This window comes from Gorilla gorilla, chromosome 9, assembly GCF_029281585.2.
Source record: "Gorilla gorilla gorilla isolate KB3781 chromosome 9, NHGRI_mGorGor1-v2.1_pri, whole genome shotgun sequence".
NCBI lineage: Eukaryota > Metazoa > Chordata > Mammalia > Primates > Hominidae > Gorilla > Gorilla gorilla.
Genome location: NC_073233.2, coordinates 63972427 through 63994545, shown reverse-complemented (window position 1 = coordinate 63994545; position 22119 = coordinate 63972427). Strand labels below are relative to the sequence as shown.

The following is a 22119-nucleotide window of genomic DNA, read 5'->3' as shown; positions in this document are numbered from 1 at the left end:
CACCACTGCACTCCAGCCTGCGCTACAGAGCGAGACTTAGTCTCAAAAAATAAAAATGTTACAGTGAAAATGTAAAATTGATTCCTAAAAATCAATATGCTTATGAGCAGGATCAGATGTTATCAAAATCAGAAGTAAACAAATTTGATATGATTGGGTAATGCAATTTTGTATTACTGTTATTATGTTCAGTTTATGTTTAGATGAAGTAAAATACTTCATAAGTGAAAGAAGAGGAAAAAATGAAAGAAATGGATCTGGATAAAGACACTTTGGTTCATTTTCTGATTCAATTCCTCACAATTTTTACTTTGAACACTAGATTAAATTGAAACAGACACAATTAGAAAAGTGTATATATTTTTAGAATCGAAAAAAATAGAGGCCCATCGAAACAATGGAAGAATACCAAGATGTAAGGAATTTATTTGCTGAGTGAGAGTACACAATGTAGATGCAGCATTATGGTAGAATACATTCCATGCCACTGTGTAGACAGGCTCATGAAGGAGACAAAGAAGACAGGAATGAAGACGAAACTAACCCTCGAGTGTGTAAGTTTTTTTAATCTGTGTTATTATCTCCATACATTTTTCAAAATTCTATATTGCTACCGTTACAGTAGATGACAAGATAACTTATTTATCTTCAGGTTGCCAATTCTAAATCAGCTTATCAGGAAGTTCTCATAAACCAGTGTTTGCAATAGTGCTAGAATCTGTCAAGGAGGATCTAGAATAATCCAATATTTTTCTCATCATTCCTAATCAAAAACCTACTTTATCCCTAAGATATACAATACTAACTTCATCTGATTGAAAAACCTCATTCTGAGATAGCATACTTTATTGTGTTCTTAGCTTTAATGTTTACACAGTCTTTTCTTTTCTTTTTTTTTTTTTGAGATGGAGTCAGGCTCTGTCGCCCAGGCTGGAGAGTGCAGTGGCGTGATCTCAGCTCACTGCAACCTCCGCCTCCCGGGTTCAAGCAGTTCTCCTGTCTCAGTCTCCCGAGTAGCTGGGACTATAGGTGAATGCTACTGTGCCCGGCTAATTTTTGTGTTTTCAGTACAGACGGGGTTTCACCAAGTTGGTCAGGCTAAACAGCCTTTTCATGTTGTGTTATAATCACATATTTACTTACTTTATTGCTTCCTATCTAGCCTACATGTTCTCTATGGTTCAATCTTATTTACATTTAATACCTAGTGCCTGCTGGGAAATATCTATTACTAATTTTCCGGTTATTTTTACTCTGTTTGAACTATATAAGCTTTTCATTTTAACTCTGCAACTCTAAGTTTGACATAATTTGCCTTATTTATAAATAGTAGCGGTTCCAGTATGATCTCGAAAATTGCTTAGGACATATATTACCTGAATATAGTATTTATTTATTCCATTGAGGTGGCAAAGAGCACAGGTTGCTCTAAGAGGACATGTTTTGTCCAGAAAAAGAGGAAAATCTAAGCAGATAGAGTATTTCTACTTTTTTTATGTTATAATTGGTTTGACAGAGTACTAAACAGATTATTGTACCCAACTATGCAACTGAGTATTAAGATATTAAGTGGGAATTTTGAATCGATTGGTTAAAGTTCTCTTTAGAGCATCTTTTACTTCGTTGTTCCTTAGGCTGTAGATCAACGGATTCAACATAGGAATCAACAGGGTATAAAACACTGAGGCCATTTTATCAATAGCCAAAGTATGACTGGACTTGGGTTGCAAGTAAATAAATAGCAATGTCCCATAGAACACGATCACCACTGTCAGATGAGAGCTACAGGTGGAGAAGGCTTTGTACCTCCCTTCCCTTGAGTTCATTCTGAGAATGGCCACTAGAATAAACATGTAGGATATGAGAACAACTGAGAGGGAGAAGAGCAAATTACAGCCTGAGAAGATCAAAATTATTAATTCTAATTCATTTGTGTCAGAACAGAGTATGGACATCAGAGGGATACAGTCACAGTAAAAATGGCTGATTATGTTTGAGCCACAGAAGGACAGTTTAAATAACTTAATTGTGAGAAATAGTGACACAAACGTGCTATAGAGATAGGGAACAATTACCAGCACCCAAAGTACTTTCTCTGCCATGATGATCACGTACAGAAGAGGTTTACAGATGGCTACGTAGCGATCATAGGCCATTGCTGATAGAATAAAGAGCTCAGAGATGATGAAAATCTCAAAGAATGCTAGCTGAGTGGCACACCAATTGTAAGAAATTGTGTTTTTGTGCACTATGAAGTTTACTAACATCTTCGGGGCAATGACAGTGGAGTAACCAAGATCAGTGATTGACAAATGTCTAAGGAAAAAGTACATGGGGGTGTGTAGCTTGGAGTCCAAGTAGGTCAAGATAACCATGCCCAGATTGCCTATCACTGCGACCAAATATATGATGAGGAAGAGTCCAAACAGTGGAGCCTGCAGCCCAGGGTTGTCTGTAATCCCCATGAGAATAAATTCAGTCACCTTGGTCACTGCCGTGTGATTGTGTTTCACCATATGATTCGTCTTGGTAACTGTGCAAACTAGAAAATCAATATTTATTATATTTGAAACATTATCTTCTAAGAAAATTAACAATTTGATATATGAGCAATAGAGGTATTTCCTTTATTTCAAATTCTAAGTAGAGTCTCCTCCTCCCATCAGGTCAAAACCACACAAAGCTACAGTCACATTCATTAAAACTGTGGTAAAGTGTAATTAAAAGGGGCAAGATATTTTGAAGTTGTTGTTTTGATGTAGCTACTATGACCTACTTTTTGGACCCAGAGTCATTTTAATTATGTAAAAATAGCTACCACTTTTGTTTCTGCTTACCACAATTTTCAGGTAATTTGTAAATCAGACATCTATACATTAAACTTTACATTTTTGCTGATCATTGAAAGAAGCAAGACAAGATTTTCAAAACTATAGATGGAGTAATGAATAGGGCAGTAGTAAATCTCTGACCATTATATACATGTCAATACTTCTGTCTATCTACAAATTACCAAAAACAAAATTTTATGCCATAATTTGAGAATTTTGTTAATATTATCTTAATCTGCATTTGAACTTTTTGCCTATTGAATTGCTGCTTCTAGTGAGCAATTGGGGGATGTATAATCCCCCAATTATACATCCTTCTGCAGGAAAAAAAAAATCTGGCTGTTCTTACAATTCATGAACATTTAAGAGAGAATCATAAAAAAGGGCTCAGTGGATAGAGAAATACAAATGAATATCAAGAACCTAAGCAAATCCAGAGCGTGCTAGGCAATTTTGCAAGTGCTTTACACATATTAACTCATATGATCTACACAATAACTTTAGGAAGTAGGCAGTAATATCATCCCCATTTAAAAGGAAAACAAACTGAGGCACAAAGAGTTGGATAATTTAACAAAGATCTTTCACATTATAAGTTGTAGTGTAAGGATTCAAGTAAAGCCATTCTGCCTTCAGAATATGTTCTCATAAACACTCTAAGACACCACTTCTCCATTAGGGATACCCTTCATTGTTAGGAAGTGAGAATGAGACAGGAAAGACACAAGGTAAATAATGATAAAGATCTTTGTTAAAATAGATGACTGAAGCATGAAGTAATTTGAAAGCTAAGGTAGCATAAATAATGACCAGCCCCGAGTATTGGAGACTGTATAACAGGTCTGTCTGCACATCTGTCCTATTGATGACAGAACAGTATATTGCAAGGGAGGCAACAGTTTTGCAGAGAATGGGACCCTTCAAGATTTTTGGTGACAACCTACTTTAAGGATGTACCCTTAGAAATTTTCTAAGACCAATGTTTCCACTTACCTCAATGGAGAATCTGCTTTGCTTTCTACTGCTTTAGGCCTCATAGGTGGCTACAGAATGGATTTAAATTTTTTCTCCTCCCTTGAGACTCATTGTGTTGAAATGTTAAACTGACTCAAGGTTAAACGAATTCTACATAATTACCTGAGGGAAAGTGCCTTGAATATCTGTTGATTGTTCTCCGAATGTTCCATTAAGAAAAAGTCGTAAATACTTATGCCTTTGTCTAACTGAAAAAATAAATTATGCAATATCACTAAAGACTGGAAATCACAAATGCCATTTTCAGCATTGCAAGCAAATATTACATATATAATCCCCAACAAGTCGCAAGTAAGTGAAATAATGACTTTCTTGAAAAAAGTTATATAATATTTGATAATACATCCATTGACCACATATATTTTGTTGAATATATGATTATAAACTGACATAAAACAATTTCTTATAAACTATATTAAGCTGAGATAAGATAATATTTTATTAATTGTATTGTTTATGTCAAGAAATCAGTGGCAAATAATTTCTTCATTTGTTTATGATGTTCATTTATCTCTGGCTGTTTTTAAGAATTTTTCTTTGTTATTGGTTTTCAGAAATTTGACTATAATGCATTTTAGCATGATTTCCTTTCAATTTACCCTACTTGGAATTATTTTAGCTTTTTGTATGTCTAGGATTTTGGTTTTTTTTAAAATACATTTAGAAAAAAATTCTGGCCAGTATTTTTTACTGTGTATTTTCTGCACTATATAATCTCTTCTTTACACTTAAACTTAAAATTAAACATGACTTAAATAACTTGTTATTGTTCTACAAATCACTAAGACTATTTTCATGGTTTTCGTTCAGTATATTTTTACTCTGGCTTTATTTTCAGTAGTCTTCATTGTTGACTGTTTAAGTCATCTTTTGTTCAGTTCCTAATCTGCCATTGTTCTCACTCAATATATATTTTTCATATCCAATACTGTATATTTATGTCTAGAAGCCCCATATCTGTTGTTTCATAAATCTTCATTTTTTCTCACTATGTTAATGTTTTTGTTAAATCATTTAGTTTACTAAACATATTTATAACAGTTGTCTTAAAGCCCTTGCTTGCTAATTCTATCATTATACCATTTCAATATCTACTTGAATTATCTCCAAGATAGAGCCACATATTCCTGCTTTCTCAAATGCCTAGTATTTGTGATTGGATGCTGAATATTGTGAATTTTGTGTTAATCAGTGCTGCATATTTTTGCATTGTTTTTAAAAAGAATATTAAATGTTTTAAACAAAGATTAGTCAGCAGTATTTGACACTTGTTTTCAAGCCCTCAGAAGTATTTGGAGTAACATTTGCCTCTGAAATCCCTAGTGGGTGCCCAGTTGTTGATCAAGGATGATATGTTCCAGCTTTTTTGGAACTAGAATGTCTTCCTTCTCAGTGTGATACCTATGAATTGTTCAGCTTAAAATTCTTAGGTCATTCTTTGAAAAGCCTTATGGACATTTGATATAGCCATGCATAATTTAGAGTTCAAACACAAACTCAAAGAGAACTTGAAATGGAGGAAAGGATGAAAAATAATAACAAAAATATTACATCTAAGAAAAAAATGGCAATAAGTAGAAAGTATGTCTTCCAACATCTGTAATTACTTTTTTTTTTAACTTTCAACTTTTATTTTAGATACAGAGATACATGTGCAGGATTGATACATGGGTATATTGCATGATGCTGGGGTTTGGGGTATGGGTCCCTTCACTCACATAAGCAAGCATAGTACTCAATAAGTAGTTTTTCAACAGACACCCTTGTCCCCCTTCTGGTAGTCCACAGTGCCTATCAGTCCTATGTTTATGTTTAAGCTCCCACTTAAAAGTGAGAACATGCAGTATTTTGTTTTCTGATTCTGTTTTAATTATGGCCTCTAGCTGCATCATGTTGTGGCAAAGAACATGATTTTGTTCTTTTTTATGGCTGCATAGTACTCCAGGGTGTATATGTACCTTATTTTCTTTATCCAATCCACCATTGATGGGAACGTATGTTGATTTCATGCCTTTGCTATTGTGAATAGTGTGATGATGAACATACTTGTGCACGTGTCTTTTTGGTGGAATGATTCATTTTCCTTTTGAATGTATAGCTGGTAATGGAATTGCTGGGTCAAATGGTAGCTCTGTTTTAAGTTTTTGGGAAATCTCCAAACTGCTTTCCACAGTGGCCGAAATAATTTACATTCCCATCAGCAGTGTATAAGCATTTTCTTTTCTTGGCAGACTTGCCAGCCTCTGTTTTTTGTTTTGTTTTGTTTTGTTTTTTAATAATGGCCATTCTTACTGGTGTCAGATGGTATCTTATTGTGATTTTGATTGGCATTTCTGATGATTAGTAATGATTAGCATTTTTTATCTGTTTGTTGGCCACTTGTATGTCTTCTTTTGAAAAGTGCCTGTTCATGTCCTTGGCCCATTTTTTAATGGGGTTGTTTTTTGATTGATGGTTGGTTTAAGTTCTTTATAGAGTCTGTATATTAAACCTTTGTCAGATGCAGTTTATGAATATTTTCTCCAATTCTGAAGATTGTCTGTTTATACTGTTGATAGTTTATTTTGCTGTGCACAAGCAATTTAGTTTAATTAGGTCTCACTTGTCAAATTTTTGTTTTTGTTGCAATTGCTTTTGCAGACTTATCCAAAAATTAATTTCCAAGGCTGAGGTCAAAAGGCTATTTCCTAGGTTATCTTCCAGGATTTTTATAGTATGAAATTTTACATTTAAATCTTTCATCCCTCTTGAGTTAATTTTTGCGTATGATGAAAAGTAGTGAGTACAGTTTCAATATTCTGCATATGGTTAGCCAGTTATCCCAGAACTATTTATTGAATAGTGAGTCCTTTACTCATCTTTTTTTTTTTTTTTTTTTTTTTTTTTTTTTTTTGGTCAGCCTTGTCAAAGATCACATGGTTGTAGTTGTATGGTTTTATTTCTGAGTTTTCTCTTTTGTTGCAGTGATCTGTGTGACAGTATCATGCTTTTTTAGATTACTGTAGCCTTACGTTATAGTTTGAAGTTCAGTTGAGTGATCCTCTGGCTTTGTTCTTCTTGCTTAGAATTGCTTTGTGTATTTTGGCTCTTTTTTGACTTCATATGAATTTTAGATTTTTTTTGAATATTTTATTCTAATTCTGGGAAGAATGATATTAGTATTTTGATATGAGTAGCATTGAATCCATAAATTACTTTGACAGTATGTTCACTTTAACAATATTGGTTCTTCCTGTCCATGAGCTTGCAATGTATTTCCATTTGTTTGTGTCATCTCTGATTCATTTCATGAGTGTTTTGTAGTTCTTTTTGTAGAGTTCTTTTGCCTCCTTCATTAGCTGATTCCTTGGTATTTCATTTTCTTTGTGGATACTGTAAATGGGATTGTGTTCTTGATTTGACTCTTAGCTTGGACATTTAGGAGGCTTTTGGTGGAAGCTTTAGGGTTTTCTACATACAGAATCATATAATCAGTGAAAAGAGATAGTTTGACTTTTTCTATTTCTACTTTTATGCCTTTTTTTGTTGGTGTTCTTGCCTGGTTACTCCGGCTAGAACTTCTAGTGCTGTGTTAAATTGGTGTGGTTAGAGTGGGCATCCCTGTTTTATTCCAGTTCTCAAGGGAAATGGTTCCAGCTTTTGCCTTTTCAGTATGATGTGGCTGTGGGTTTATCATAGATGGCTTTTATTATTTTTGGGTACATTCCTTCAATGCCTAGTCTGTTGAGGGTTTTTATCCTGAAGGGATATTGGATTTTATAAAAGGCATTTTCTATATATATTGAGATGATTGTATGTTTTTGTTTTTAATTCTGGTTGTGTGTTGAATCATATATATTGATTTGCATGTGTTGAAATAGCCTTGCATCCCAGGAGTAACGCCTACTTGATTATGAGGTTTTAACTTTTTGATATGCTGCTAGATTCAATTTGCTAATATTTTTTGAGGATTTTTGCATCTATACTAATCAAGGATATTGGACTGAAGTTTTCTTTTTTTGCTGTGTCTCTGCCAGATTTTGGCATCAGGAAGATGCTGCATTCATAGAATGAGTTAAGGAGGAGTCTGTCCTCCTCAATTTTTTGGATTATTTTCAGTTGAATTGGTACCAGATCTTTGTACACCTGGTAGGATTAGGCTGTGAATTCATCTAACCCAGGGCTTTTTTTTTTTTTTTTGGTTGGCAGGTTTTTTTTTTTTTTCATTACTGATTCAGTTTTAGAACTAAAAATTTGTCTAGTCAGGGTTTTAATATAGTCCTAATTCAACCTTGGGATATTGTGTGTTTCCAGGAATTTATTCATTTCATCTAGATTTTCTAATTTGTGTGCATTGAGTTCATAGTTTTCTCTGAGGATGTTTTGTATTTTTATGGGAACAATGTAATTTCAAATTTTTATCTCTGATCTAGCTAATGGTCTATCAATCTTGTTTAATTTTTCAAAGAATCAACACTTGGTTTAATTGATCTTTTGTGTAAATTTTTGTGTCTCAACTTTGTTCAGTTCTACTCTACATTTTCTCCTGCTAACTTTGGAGTTGATTTGTTCTGTTTTTTGTTTGTTTGTTTGTTTTTCCCTAGTACTTGTAGGTGCAAAATTAGACTCTTAGTTTGAGATCTTTTAACTTCTTATTGAAGGTATTTAGCACTATAAACTTTCCTCTTAATACTGCTTTAGCTATATCCCAGATATTTTGGTAAGTTGTCTCCCTATTTTCATTACTTTAAAAGCATTTTTAAAATTTATGCCTTAATTTTAATTTTGATGTTAACCTAAGAGTTATTCAGAACAAAATTGTTTAATCGTCTTTTTTTTTTTTATTTTGAGGGATGTTCTTGATATTAATTTCTATTTTTATTGCATTGTGGTGTGAAAGTGTGCTTGGTATGATTTTGATTTTTCGAAATTGTAGAGACTTGCTTTATTACTGAACATATGGTCAATGAGAAGAATGTCTATTCTGTGGTTGTTGGGCAGAGTGTTCTGTGGATGTCTATTAGATTTAGTTGGTCAAGTGTCAAGTTTAAGCCCAGAGTTTCTTTGTTAGCTTTCTGCCTCAAAGATCTGTCTAATGCCATCAGTGGGAAGTTGAAGTCTCCCACTATTATCTTGTGGCTAAATATTTTCACAGGTCAAGTACAACTTGTTCTATGAATCTCAGTTCTCCAAAGTTGACTGCATATTTGTTTGGGATAGTTAAGTCTTCTTATTGGATTGTATACTTTATCATTATGTAATATCCATCTCTGTCCTTGTTATTGTTTTAAAGTCTATTTTATCTGATACAAGAATAGTGACTCCTTCTCTCTTTTTTTTTTTTTTTCATTTGCATGGTAGATCTTTCTTCGTCCCTTTACTTTGAGCCTGTGGGTGTTAATACATGTGAGATAGGTCTCTTAAAAGTAGGAGACGGTTGAGTCTGTCTTTTTATTCAGCTTGCCCATTTACATTTAGTATTAGTATTGAAATGTGAGATTTTAATCTGTCATTGTGCTTTTAGCTGGTAGTTACGTAGACTTGATTGTGTGGTTGTTTTATAGTGTCTGTGGGCTGTATGCTTAAGCGCATTTTTGCTTAAGTGCAATAAGTGTCCTTATTTTGATTCCATGTTTCGGACCTCCTTGAAGACTTTTTGTAAGCCTGGTCTAGTTGAAACAAATTCCCTTGTCTGAGAAAGATTTTATCACTCAATCACTTCTGAAGTTAGTTTGGTGAAATATGAAATCTTGGTTGGAATTTCTTTTTTTGGAGACTGCTGAAAATAGGTGCCAATTTCTTCTGGCCTTTAAGATTTCTGCTGAGAGGTCCATTGGTAGGCGGATAAGGTTCTCTTTGCATGTTATCTGACCCTTTTCTCTGGCTGCCTTTAAGATTTATTTCCTTTTGCATTGACCTTGGTGAATCTTATGACTATGAGCCTTTGGGATGGTTTTCTTGCACAGAATCTATCTGGTGCTGTCTGTATTTCTTGAATTTGCATATCAATCTCTCTATGGAGTTTAGGGTAATTTTTGTGGACTATGTCCTCTTACGTATTTTCCAAGTTGCTTATTCCTTCTCCTTCTTTCTCAGGAAAGCTAATAAGTTGTAGATTTGCTTTCTTTATATAATCCTATATTTCTTAGAGGTTTTGTTTATTTTTTAAATTATTTTTCTTTTCCGGGCCGGGTGCAGTGGCTCATGCCTGTAATCCCACCACTTTGGGAGGCTGAGGCGGGCAGATCACGAGGTCAGGAGATCAAGACCATCCTGGCTAACACGGTGAAACCCCGTCTCTACTAAAAATACAAAAAATTAGCCTGGTGTGGTGGCAAGCGCCTGTAGTCACAGCTACTCAGGAGGCTGAGGCAGGAGAATGGCATGAACCCGGGAGGCGGAGCTTGCAGTGAGCTGAGATTGTGCCACTGCACTCCAGCCTGGGCGACAGAGCAAGACTCCGTCTCAAAAAAAAAAAATATTTTTCTTTTATTTTCAGACTGAGTTGATTGGAAGAACTGGTTTTTGAGCTCTAAGATGCTTTCCTCAGCTTGATCTATTCTGCTGTTAATACTTCACATTGGTTCTTTCTTAAAATGTCTGTATCACCTCTTGAACCATTTTACTGAATTTCTTGGATTCCTTAGATTGGGTTTTAAATTTCTTCTGAATCCTGATCATCTTTATTGCTACCCAGATTCTGAATTCTATGCATGTCATTTCATTCATTTCTGACTGGTTAAGAACCATTCCTGGAAATCTAGTGGGCTCACTTTAAGGTAAGGGGACACTCTGGCTTTTTGAATTCCTAGAGTTCTTGTGCTAATTCTTTCTCATCTGGGAAGACTGTTGTTCCTTTAATTGTGAAGTAAATTGAGTATAGTCGGTTGGCTTTGTTTCTAGATGTTTTCAGAGGGCCAAGGCTCTGTACAGAGTCTTTATTTGTGGCTATATGCTTGCCCTTTGTTTCACAGGAGGGTATAATACCAAAATATTTTTGGTGTTGTAGTTTGGGCTGCTATCCAGGAGATGATGCTTAGGAGTAATGGCCAGTAGATAAGCTCTGACTCAGCTGCATGGCTTCTTTTGTATTTTCTTGTGTGTGCCTGCTGTGTGGAGGGGAGAGAAGTGACCCCTCTCACCAGCTTCACTCCTGGACCTTAGAGGAGCCCCTTCTGATTATTGGAACCACACCTGCATTTCTTTTGTTAGGTGTTCCAGGCCACAGGACTCCCTCGGGCAGAAGCTTCATTAGGGAGGTAGTCCACCTCCTTTCAAGACCAGCTCTGCAGAAGACACCCACGCCAGATTATGAACTTGTGCATCTCAACCCTCTCAGTCCTCTGAGAATGTAGGGTCCTCTCCCAGACAAGTACAAGCCACAGATCTTGGATTGGTGCTCCCAACCTGCATGCCACAGCCCTGGGGCACCAGAACTGGTTCACGGCTTAATTCTCTGTACCTTAGGAGTTGGGTTCTGAGTGTGCTAGAGAATCCAAAATGCTCCCACCCCACCAGTTACATACTGAAGTGGAACAAAACATCCAGGCTGGGCAACAGAGTTTGCACTGTGCATACACTTCTGTGGGGTAGCCAGGCAGGGGCCATGGGAGGGGCTAGAAGGCAGGAAATTCTGCAGAACAGATAGGCCCCAGTTCCAAGGGGAAGTTGGCTCTGCTTTCTCCAAGCCTAGCAGTCAGCTGGGGATAGAGCTTCCCAAAGGGAGATTTAGAGCCCTAGGGGATAGACACATATGGCTATGTTCCACTGGAGCTCTTCCATGCACAAAGGCCCCCAGCTCCACTCCAATGAAGCCTTGTCTCTGTCTACTGTCTGGATAGATTATCCTGCCAGCTCAAATGTTCATCATGACATGGGGTTGCCTGTAGCTAGGATCTCAGAAGTTCACAGTGAGAGTGAGCCATTCCACAGTCCTTTCTCTCATCCATTCCCCAGGAGCTATTTGGGGACTTGGAGCTAGCTCTAGCATTCAAGTATTCCACTCAGGGTTTCCAGCTTCTTTTATCTTCAACCTCAGACCCTGCATTACTTCTCCATTCACTCTTGGTGTTTTCTCTCTGAAGATCTGTTCATATTATGTTGGTTTACTCATAAGTTGGTTTCTCCCAATGGGAGCAGAACTTCAAAGGCTTGTCTGATCAGTCATTTTGCCCCTCTCCTGACTAATCAGTATCTGTAGGTACTTTAAGTATAAATGAATTACCTTATCCATTCAAGAGGCAGAAATTGTCAGAATTAATTTAATAAACATCACCCAAATATATGCTTCCTGCAGATTATTCTCATAATTTAAATTGTTGTTTTAGTTTTAGAAAATACAATGAAAATAATATTGAGAAGATACCTTTTCTAAAAAAAATTAAAGAAATGAACACATATTTTATTGATGTAGAGTTTAATAAGTGTTTACATGGCAAGGAATATGAGCTTCTATGCAATTACTAAAGAAAACATTGAATCAGAAGCAAGAGATGTTGATAAGAACTTGACATTTAATTGAGATATCAAACTTGAAGATTGGTTTGCCTAAAGAAAAGGAAAAACCTATTTGTGTGTGTTATACCCAGTTTTTGCTGCAGAACCCAAAATAATGTATTTATATGTACTAGAAATATTCATTAGTGACAGTTGCCTCTATCATAGCTTCCTAGAACAATATTCCATATTGACCATTAAATTACAAAGTTTTCACTGCTTCATAAAAAACTATAGAAGGCATTTTTTTTACTCCCTTTATTCTTTACACTACAGACCAAGTGGTAAAGCATGGTAATCACTACAGAGGAAAACATGGAGGTCATTTTATTATTATCAAAAAAAAAAGGAACTGAATTTGAGCTGCAAGTACATAAAGTATAGAAACCCACAGAACACAACCACCACTATCAGACAAGAAACATACGTGAAGAAAGTTTTTTACTGCTCTCTGCAGAATGCATTCAACAAATAGTTAATAGAATCAGCATGGAGGACATTAGGACTACCAGAAGAAAGAATATCAAATTAAGTACTGAAAATAGTGTGATCAACATTTCTATTCCTCATGCATTTGAGTCCACCATGGCTAACAAAGAAACATCTTAACAGTAGAAATAACTTATGACATTGGAGCCACAGAAGGTCAATATAAAAATCTTTATAGTGACCATCAGAGCTTGAAAGGTACTATAAAGGTATGGAATACCCACCAGCACATGACAAAGTCCTGAGACATAACATTTTATAGCAGAAGGCTATGGATGTCCACATAGTGGTCATAGTCCATGGATGATGAGACGAAAAGTTCACTGATAATGAACATAATGAAGAAAGCCATCTGCATGGTACATGCATAACAGGGAATGGCATTTTGAGCCACAACAAAGTTTATCAGTATCTTGGGATAAATGACCTTAGAATTACCAAGATGAATAAAATTCAGGTACCTGATTTAAAAAATACACAAGTGTTGTGTAGACCCAAGTCCACATTGTTCAAAATGATTATGCACTCTTTGCTCACCACTGTGAATGCGTAGATGATGAGGAAGACCCAAAAAAGGGGGAGCTGCAGCTCAAGCCGCCTTGTGATTTCCATCAGAATGAATTCAGTAAGCACTGTTAGATTCTTTTGGCCCATTTAGTCCAGTTATCTCTTCCAGGAAGAAACAGCAGTTGTTAAAAGATTTTATGTAATGTCATCTAAACAAATTATAACATTTGTAGACAAAAGGTGTTATTCATGATAGGTAATAAACATTATTTCTACATCTGATCCTAAAACTAAAAAAAAAAAAACAAGAAAACTTCTATCAAAAGAAGGGACCCATATTAAATACACATATAATTATGAGGTAAGTTAAACTGTAAATATCAATAATGTTTGGAACACATCAATTGATAACAAAATTATATAGTTATTAATATGGAAATGTTAGACTTTATTTCACCTACACAGTGGCGTCACAGTTTTTTTTTTCTAGTATACTTCCATATTTTCCAAAGAATTCTTGTGAAATTGTGATATTATTAAAAAATGAGATAGAGATAGCATGAAGCTACTGTAGTTTAAATTTTAGTTTCCCTCACTTGCACTTTCTGGGTAGGGATTTAGCAATAAACTCACAAGTAATATGTCTTTGTGAAAATTCCCAAAGCAAAGATATTTTAACCATGACCAACTAAGGCCACTTTCCCTTAATATTCTGACTTCCACTTCATCACACTTTATCTGACAAAACAGTGCATTAGCATATCTGCAGGCATTTTTAGGACCCAGCTAACAAAGGATTGAGTTAATGATACTTTGATGTTTAATGGGTATATTTATATGGCTCAAAATCACGACATTATTAAATAATGCTATCTCTTTTGGTGTAGGAATGATCACTAAGAACACCCTTACCACCAAATGTGCAGCGATTTGTCTGGAATTTCATTAATAAAATAATATTTATAGATTTTATGATTTTTTGACCTTTGGTTTATGACAAAATTTGTATTATTTTTTCTTTTAAATATTTACATATATTTCAACTTAAATGTGTAATTTTATTTTTTAAGAAAAAAGAAAAACTCCCAAACTAATCTAAGCTTAATGATTACCAACATGTGCATTTATTCCTACTAAAATATTTGTTTTATGTCAATATAGAGGGATTATGCATATTTAATTTTATGTTTTATTTCCTTTAAGATATCACTGTGAAAATAACAGAGTTTAGAGGGCATTTAAAAGCATTGAGCATTTATTACATCACATATAAATTACTGTTTATTTCTAATATTGCCCCATAGAATACAGATAATTACACTGTGATTTTCAAACATTTCAATGATAAGTACTGGTCCTCTATTTAATCTAATTAATGTGGGACATGAGCAAAAAAAAGTGGAACAGGTCTGATTAAAGTTAGTAAAATCTGCTTTAGCCTAATCTCTTTGTCTCTCCTCTTCTACCATTCAGTTTCTCTTCAGTGAAAACATGGAACTCTGCAAGCATGAATTTCAATTCGAGCAGTAGTTGCATTTTAAAATATTCAGTCAAATAAAATACAGAATTTAGTTATAACTTCATGGAATGTCAGGTTTAACCCACACAACTATCAAGTAGAACCTTCTGGGAGCCCACCCTAAGGTCCAAACCTATAGCTTAGAGGAGTTAGAGCACTCTCACCTTGTGGAAGTTAGCAGCAACTGATTAGTTTTATGTGTAGATCTTGCTGTTCTGACTCAGGAAGTAAGGACAGGGGAGGAGAGCAAGACTGGAGATTGGTAAGCTGTCTGAAACCATTCTTCCCAGATGAAACTGTTTGTTCTTTCTTCACTGAATTCCATTCTGTCTTTCTGGCTCTTTGCTCCCTTACAAGTAAGAACCGTAAGTCCAGCATTTTTGAAAACATTCTTTTGAACTTACCAGATGTCAGGGTATGCCTTCAAAGGGTTTTATTGTAGAGTAGGAGATGCAGTGGACTGAACAAAGGAATTCAGTATTGCAGCCACAGTGTCACTGCTTTGAAATGTTTAAATTTTACCAATAGTCCTTTGTTCGGAGAAAAGCTGAGTGTTGAGAGAGAAGCTGAGGCAGGGCTTGCGTGTCTGCTAGACTTGCTGGCTCCTTGCTTCTGGAACTCTTGTTATCTCAAGCAGCCAAATGTTTCTCATTCACTTCATACACTGTTTCCTTTCAATCCCCACATCCTCATCAACTGTTTGTTTGAGCACCAATAAGTAGCGTGGCCTCCCAGAGCTTGGGGACTTCGCAGCCTCCACACCTGTGATGGCCCCCTGGTCCCAATTTCTCTCTCAAACTGTCTTTTTCTCATTCCTTTGACTCCGCCGGACTTCATTGCCCCCAAGACCTGATGTTGGGTCTGAGCACCCCAACATTCCTGGTGCCCAATGTGGGGCAACCCTGGTGAAGGAACGCTAGCGCGTGTGAAAGCAGAGGACGCCTCATCAAAGGACACCCGAGGTCGTCTAAAAGAAGTTCGGCGGGAAAGCTGAGCGCTGGGAAGAACCAGGGTAACAATGGGACAAAGTGAATGCAAACATTCTGCTTATTTAAATTTTTTAAAGCATTTATTATGAAGTGGGGGAGTAAAAGTTAGTACTCAGTTTGTTATCACTTTTTAGTACAGTAAAGCTGTTTTGCCCATGGTTCCCGGAACAGGGGACTATGGAGTTGGATGAATGGGAGAGAATTGGAAGAGATTTTTTCAAAAAGGTGTATAAAGACGGAGCAGTGACAGGTACGGCGGAGGGTGCTGGGTGCTGCTGAGGCGACAATGGCAGAGGGGCCCGAGGAAGCCCAAGGCCGCCCTCCTGGGCACGACGAGGGTGGAGGGGGCCACGAGTCCCTCCCTACCCTGAGAGGCCCTCCTGCCGCCACCGTTCCATGCCCCCATGACGACCCCCAGGCCAAACCCCAGGCCCCTGGCCAGCCCACAGCCCGGGCCTCACGGCTGTGCCTGACAAATCAGAGCCGCCCCCGTGAGCTCAGGAAGCGCGGGGAGGCGGCCTCCGGCTCCGTGCTGGGCTGCCGAAGTGCCCAAGGCCACAGCCCCGCGGGAGAGACCGAGTGCTCCCGGCAAGTGCGCGAGTGGCTGTATCAGTCCTGCTGCGGCTACCTCACCTGGCACCGCTGGCCAGGCCGCCTTCCCGGCTTTCTGCAGTCCCCAGCAGTCCCCGCAGAGCTTCCCTTCGGACAGCGCTGCTGTCCCAGTGGCTGGGCTATTACAACCCCTTCTACTTCCTGAGTCCTGGGCCGCAGGCCCTGACCCGGGTACAGCTGCTGGCATCAGCACCCAGGCTCCAGTAGCTGGCCTGGGACCCCGGGCTTCTCATGTGCAGGCATCAGTCTGGGCCACTCCAGTGACGAAGGTAGGATCAGCAGCCCATTCGTGAAGCCTGGGTGAGACCGGGCAACAGGCAGGCGGAGAATATGTTATTCCATCCTTGGCCCAGGATGGTGAGTTTCTTTATTCTCTTCTTTGCAAAAGCAACCATTGTCTTAAGCATTATGCACCTCAGTGGGATAAAGGATATCTCTAAGTTTGCTATGCATTATGTAATGGAAAAAATAGATAAAGACACATCAGTGGAAGACTTGCAGAAAATGATGCAGATTATTAGTTTGTTTCTATGAGATAATTTGCATCTGGGGAGCAGGTGGAGCTACCCCAGGGAAGTTCCTGGTGGGGCTTCGAGTTGTGACATGTGATACATTAGTGCTTATTGCACTAAGTCGGGTTTTAGTGATTCTTTCCTCAAATATTAGCATTACAATGTCCACTACATGAGCTTTGATCAAGAATTTTTCAATTGCTTCTTTTTTCCCTGCTTGCATCACACTGCTGTTTTTTCAGCATAATCGATCAGCCTATGATATTGTGGCAGGAACCACTGTGGTAAAAAGAAATGGGGTCAGATGATGCCCCCAAAGCCCTGATTTCCACACACTATAATGACAAGACTAAATTATGTATCAAGACCATCAGTATCCCTGGGCTACACTAATTGATGATTTAGAAATTAAAGCAGTCACTCCAGTGTGATGCAGATGACTACTCTGAAAGTATTGATTTTACTTAAACGCCAAAGAACTTGTCCAGAAGAAAAACCTGTTAAATTCAAGTATTAAAATTTTTAGATAAAAAAGGCAAATGATTTTATAAACAATGGACAATATATTCTTAAGATCTAAGGCATTTTCTTAAGATCTAAGAATTTGCTGAAAGCATCTTCAGCTTTGAAATCTCCAAATGAAACTTTAAAGTTTATTTTAGTTTATCCCAAAATAATGGAAAATGTCCAGTTGTGTATTGTAAATATCTATGTAACTCATCTTTTAGTTCACACTTCCTGGGGAGCCACCAAAGAAGGTACCCACAGGAGTTAGGGGACCCTTACCCTGAAGAACAGTTGGCCTATTACTTGGAAGGTCTAGTCTAAATTTAAAAGGTGCTACTGTACATATGGGAATAATTGACTCTGATTATACTGGAGAGATTCAATTAGTTATTAGTTCCTCTCCGTGTTCTGCCTCCCCAAGAGAAAGAATTGTTCAGTTGTTGCTGTTACCTTATATAAAACTAGGAAGCATCACAGTGAAAAGAACAGGAGGCTTTGGTAATAATAATCCAGCAGGAAAGGCTGTGTATTGGGTTAATCAAGTGTCTGACAAAAGACCTATTTGCACAGTAACAGTTCAGGGAAAAGATTTTGAAGGACTAGTAGATACTGGAGCTGATGTCTCTATTATTGCTATAAATCAAAGGCCCCAGCACTGGCCTAAGCAAAAGGCATCCACTGGTATTGTTGGAGTAGGAGCTGCCTCAGAAGTTTTTCAAAGTTCCTTGATTTTACCATGTCAAAGGACGAATGGTCACGAAGGGACAATCCAACCTATCATTACACCTATTCCTATCAATTTATGGGGTAGAGACTTATTGCAACAATGGGATGCTGAAATACGTATTCCTACGGATCAGTATAGTAATCATAGTAGACAAATGATGAAAAACATGGGATATCACCTGGGAAAAGGACTAGGAAAATATAAAAATGGCCAATCAGAACCTTTAGAATTAAAAGGGCAAACAGATCAGACTGAATTGGGGTGTCATTTTTAGGAGCGACCATTGTTGAGCCTCCAGCTCCCAATCCTCTTGTTTGGCTATCAAACCGGTTTGGGTGGAGCAATGGCCACTGAAACAGGAAAAACTGGAGGCTTTAAAAGAACTGGTGCAGGAACAATTGCAAAAGGGACATATACAGCCTACTTTCTCCCCTTGGAATTCTATTGTATTTTTCATTAAGAAAAAATCAGGGAAATGGAGAATGTTAACAGATTTAAGGGCTGCTAATGCTGTGATTCAACCCATGGGTGTGCTACAACCAGGGCTGCCCTCCCCAGCCATGATACCAAAATAGTGACCTCTCATAGCGATAGATCTAAAGGATTGCTTTTTTTACCATTCCTTTAGCTGCCCAAAATTATGAAAAATTTGCTTTTATTGTTCCCACCATAAATAATGAAGAACCAGTGGACAGATACCATTGGAAAGTATTACCACAAGGCATGCTAAATAGCCCGACTATTTGTCAAACTTATGTGGGAAACCTATTAAGCCAGTTAGAAGACAGTTTAAAAAATGTTATGTCATCCATTACATGGATGATATTCCGTGTACAGCTGAGACTAGGGAAGAATTGATGTTGTGCTACAAACAGTTATAAAAGACTGTAAATGCGGCAGGGTTAATTATAGCCCCCAATAAAATCAAAACTTCTACTCCCTTTCATTATCTTGGAATGAAGGTAAAGCAAAGTGCTATTAAGCTTCAAAAGGTTCAAATTCAAAAAGATAATTTAGAAACCTTAAATGATTTCCAAAAGTTATTAGGAGACATTAATTGGATTTGTCCAACTTTAGGCATTCCTACCTATGCTATGTCTCACCTCTTTTTTACTTTACAAGGTGATTCTAACCTTAACAGTAAACGCTTCATGTCCAAAAAAGCATGGGAGGAACATCAATTAATTGAGGAAAAAATTCAGCAAGATCAACCCGTGACTGCAGCTGAACAACACTTGACAGGACAAAAGGAAAATAAAAAGGCTGGACAAGATGTATGGTAGAGGGATGCACATACAAAGAGCTGGGAAAAAGGAAAGATAATTTTATGGTAAGAGGATTTGCTTGTGTCTCTCCACGTGACAATCAGGTGCCTGTGTGGGTGCCCACCAAACATCTGAAGATCTATCATGAACCACAGCATCTGGTGGACCCACCTGCACAGTGCAAATTGAAGGCTTAAGGATTACTTTTTTGCTATACTGTTGCACAAGAAGGATAAGCCTTGATTTGCTTTTTCTATGCTTTCTGTTAATCAGAAAAAGCCTGCTTCTCATTATCAATGGCAAGTTTTACCCCCATGATAATTAACCAAAGGGCAGAAGCTGAGTTACAAATGCTTCAGCAATGGCATGCCTCCCAGCTACAGCCACAAATGCTTTTGCTTGTGTTTCAGTACATTTACTAACGTGGGGGTGAGGGTATGCTTGTGTTTTTGCAGGAGATGAACAAACCATGTAGATGCCCTCAAGAGGTGTATGACCATGGAACAGGAGAATGGAAGGACCCATGGATCCCAACCATGGCCTGGGTTCCCCCAGTACGAGCCATGCTGAAAAACTGCTGGAGCACCAGGGTTTTACCTATAGATGCTTAATGGACCAATGCTTTCTGACTGAACTCCTCTCTACCCTGAATATAAGAGACCCTAATAGGTAGGCAGGAGTATGATCACCCCTATTCAGCATGAAGAAGTTACAGAAGACAGTCCTTCATCCTTCTGCAACCCCTAGGATTAAGGTTCCTCTTGTAAAAGGGAAAGGGGAGATATGTAGGAAGCATTCAAATCAGAGCAACTCCATTTTGAATAAGGGCTAAGAAAAATGAAGCTGGATCACCAAGTGGCAATTAAGGGCTGCACAGACTGCAATTGCCTTGCTCAATTTAAAGAGGCCACCTTATGCTAATAATGACAGCTGTGGCAGTTTTTACAAAAAAGAAGTGGGGCACGTTGGGAGAAAAGCTGAGTATTGGGATAGAAGCTGAGGCAGGGCTTGCACGTCTGCTAGACTTGCTGGCTCCTTGCTTCTAGCACTCCCATTATCTCCAGCAGCCATGTGTTTCTCATTCACTTGATACACTGTTTCCTTTCAACCCCCACATCCTCACTACGTGTTTGTTTGAGCACCAATATATAGCATGGGCTCCCAGAGCTTGGGGCTTTCGCAGCCTCCACACTCACGATGGGCCCCTGGTCCCACTTTCTCTCTCAAACTGTCTTTTTCTCATTCCTTTGACTCCGCTGGACTTTGTCACCCCCACGACCTGGTGTTGGGTCTGATCACCCCAACGATTCTTCCTGTGTTTAAGTCTGTCTTCATATCCAGTGTCAGTTATCTCCTTTTGAAGAGGTGTGAACTCTTTCACTTTGTACATGATTCTTGCATGGAAAAGGATATCTCTGGTCTCCTTTTAATATTTTAATGTTTATGTTTTAAATGTAACAATGTAGGGCTAAACATTAGGACAGAAATAATACAAAAAGTATGCAAATGACTGAGTTTTCTGTCTTCAGCACAGTAATATCGGTTAGAAATTTTTTGAGGTTCAGGGTTTTCTCAGTAACTTCGTAAGTCTTAAAAGCCATTCTATTTATTTCAGTCTACTAAATGATTCTAATGCCCATTGTTAAAAAAAACCAAACAAAACCTCTCAAAAACAGAAGAAGCCCAGAAGGAAAAAGAAAGGACTAAAAATATTTTAAGTTTTTGCATTTGGTTTCCTTAAATTAAAATTATTTTTAGTTTGTAAACTATTGCCATAGAAATAGTTATAAAATATTCTTTTAAAAATATCAAATTATATATTAATATAATATTTGTTATTTTTCAAACCTGGATATCATCACCTGTATTTTCTCTAAAAAAATCTAACCTTGATGCAGTCTAACAGATGAGCTTACTTATAAATTTTTTAGGTGATTTTAACTTCCTCTTTACTTGAAATATCTAAACATCACGTTCAACTCTCACAAAACAAATAGGTATAGGTCATCTGTTCAATTCATAGGATTTAATGCTCTCTAACACCATATTAGTCCAGAGAACTCCAATTAGCAGAGATGATATGCCAAGGCTTGGAGTTTGCACCCTCTGAAGCCATGGTCTGAGCTGTACCTTGGGCCCTTTTAGCCGTGACTAGAATGGCTGGGACATAAGGCACCAAGTCCCTAGGCTTTACACAGCAAGGAGGCCTGGGCCCAACCCAGGAAACCACTTTTTTCTCCTAACGCTCTGGTCCTGTGAAGAGAGGGTCTCCCACAAAGGTCTCTGATACTCTGGAAATATTTTCCCCATTGTCTTGGTGATTAACATTTGACCCCTCATTAATTATGCAAATTTCTTCAGCCTTCTTGAATTTCTCCTCAGAAAGTGGGTTTTTCTTTTCTATCCCATTGTCAGGGTGAAAATTTTCTGAGCTTTTACGCTGTTTCCCTTTTAAAACTGAATGCTTTTAACAGCACCCAAGTCACCTCTTGAATGCTTTACTGCTCAGAAATTTCTTCTGAAGGTACCCTAAATCATTTCCCTCAAGTTCAGAGTTCCACAGATCTCTAAAGCAGGGGCAAAATGCTGCCAGTCTTTTTGCTAAAACATAGCAAGGGTCACCTTTACTCCAGTTCCCAACAAGTACCTCA

At 37.6% G+C, this 22119-nt stretch overlaps 1 protein-coding gene and 1 pseudogene across 1 annotated transcript; one reads left to right on the top strand and one right to left on the bottom strand.

The window, feature by feature from the left end:
* Positions 1-1565: 1565 nt before the first annotated feature.
* Positions 1566-2523, bottom strand: OR8K1 (olfactory receptor family 8 subfamily K member 1). The gene has a single exon (XM_004051125.5). The coding sequence runs from the start codon at positions 2514-2516 to the stop codon at positions 1566-1568; it is 951 nt and encodes a 316-aa protein (XP_004051173.5). The 5' UTR covers positions 2517-2523.
* Positions 2524-16131: 13608 nt separating this feature from the next.
* Positions 16132-17277, top strand: LOC101144274 (protein FAM8A1-like; annotated as a pseudogene).
* The last annotated feature ends 4842 nt before the right edge of the window (positions 17278-22119 follow it).

What these genes read in the sequence shown, in the direction of transcription:
- OR8K1 (XM_004051125.5), bottom strand. Translation starts at nt 2,516, where the DNA reads ATGGTGAAACACAATCACACGGCAGTGACCAAGGTGACTGAATTTATT.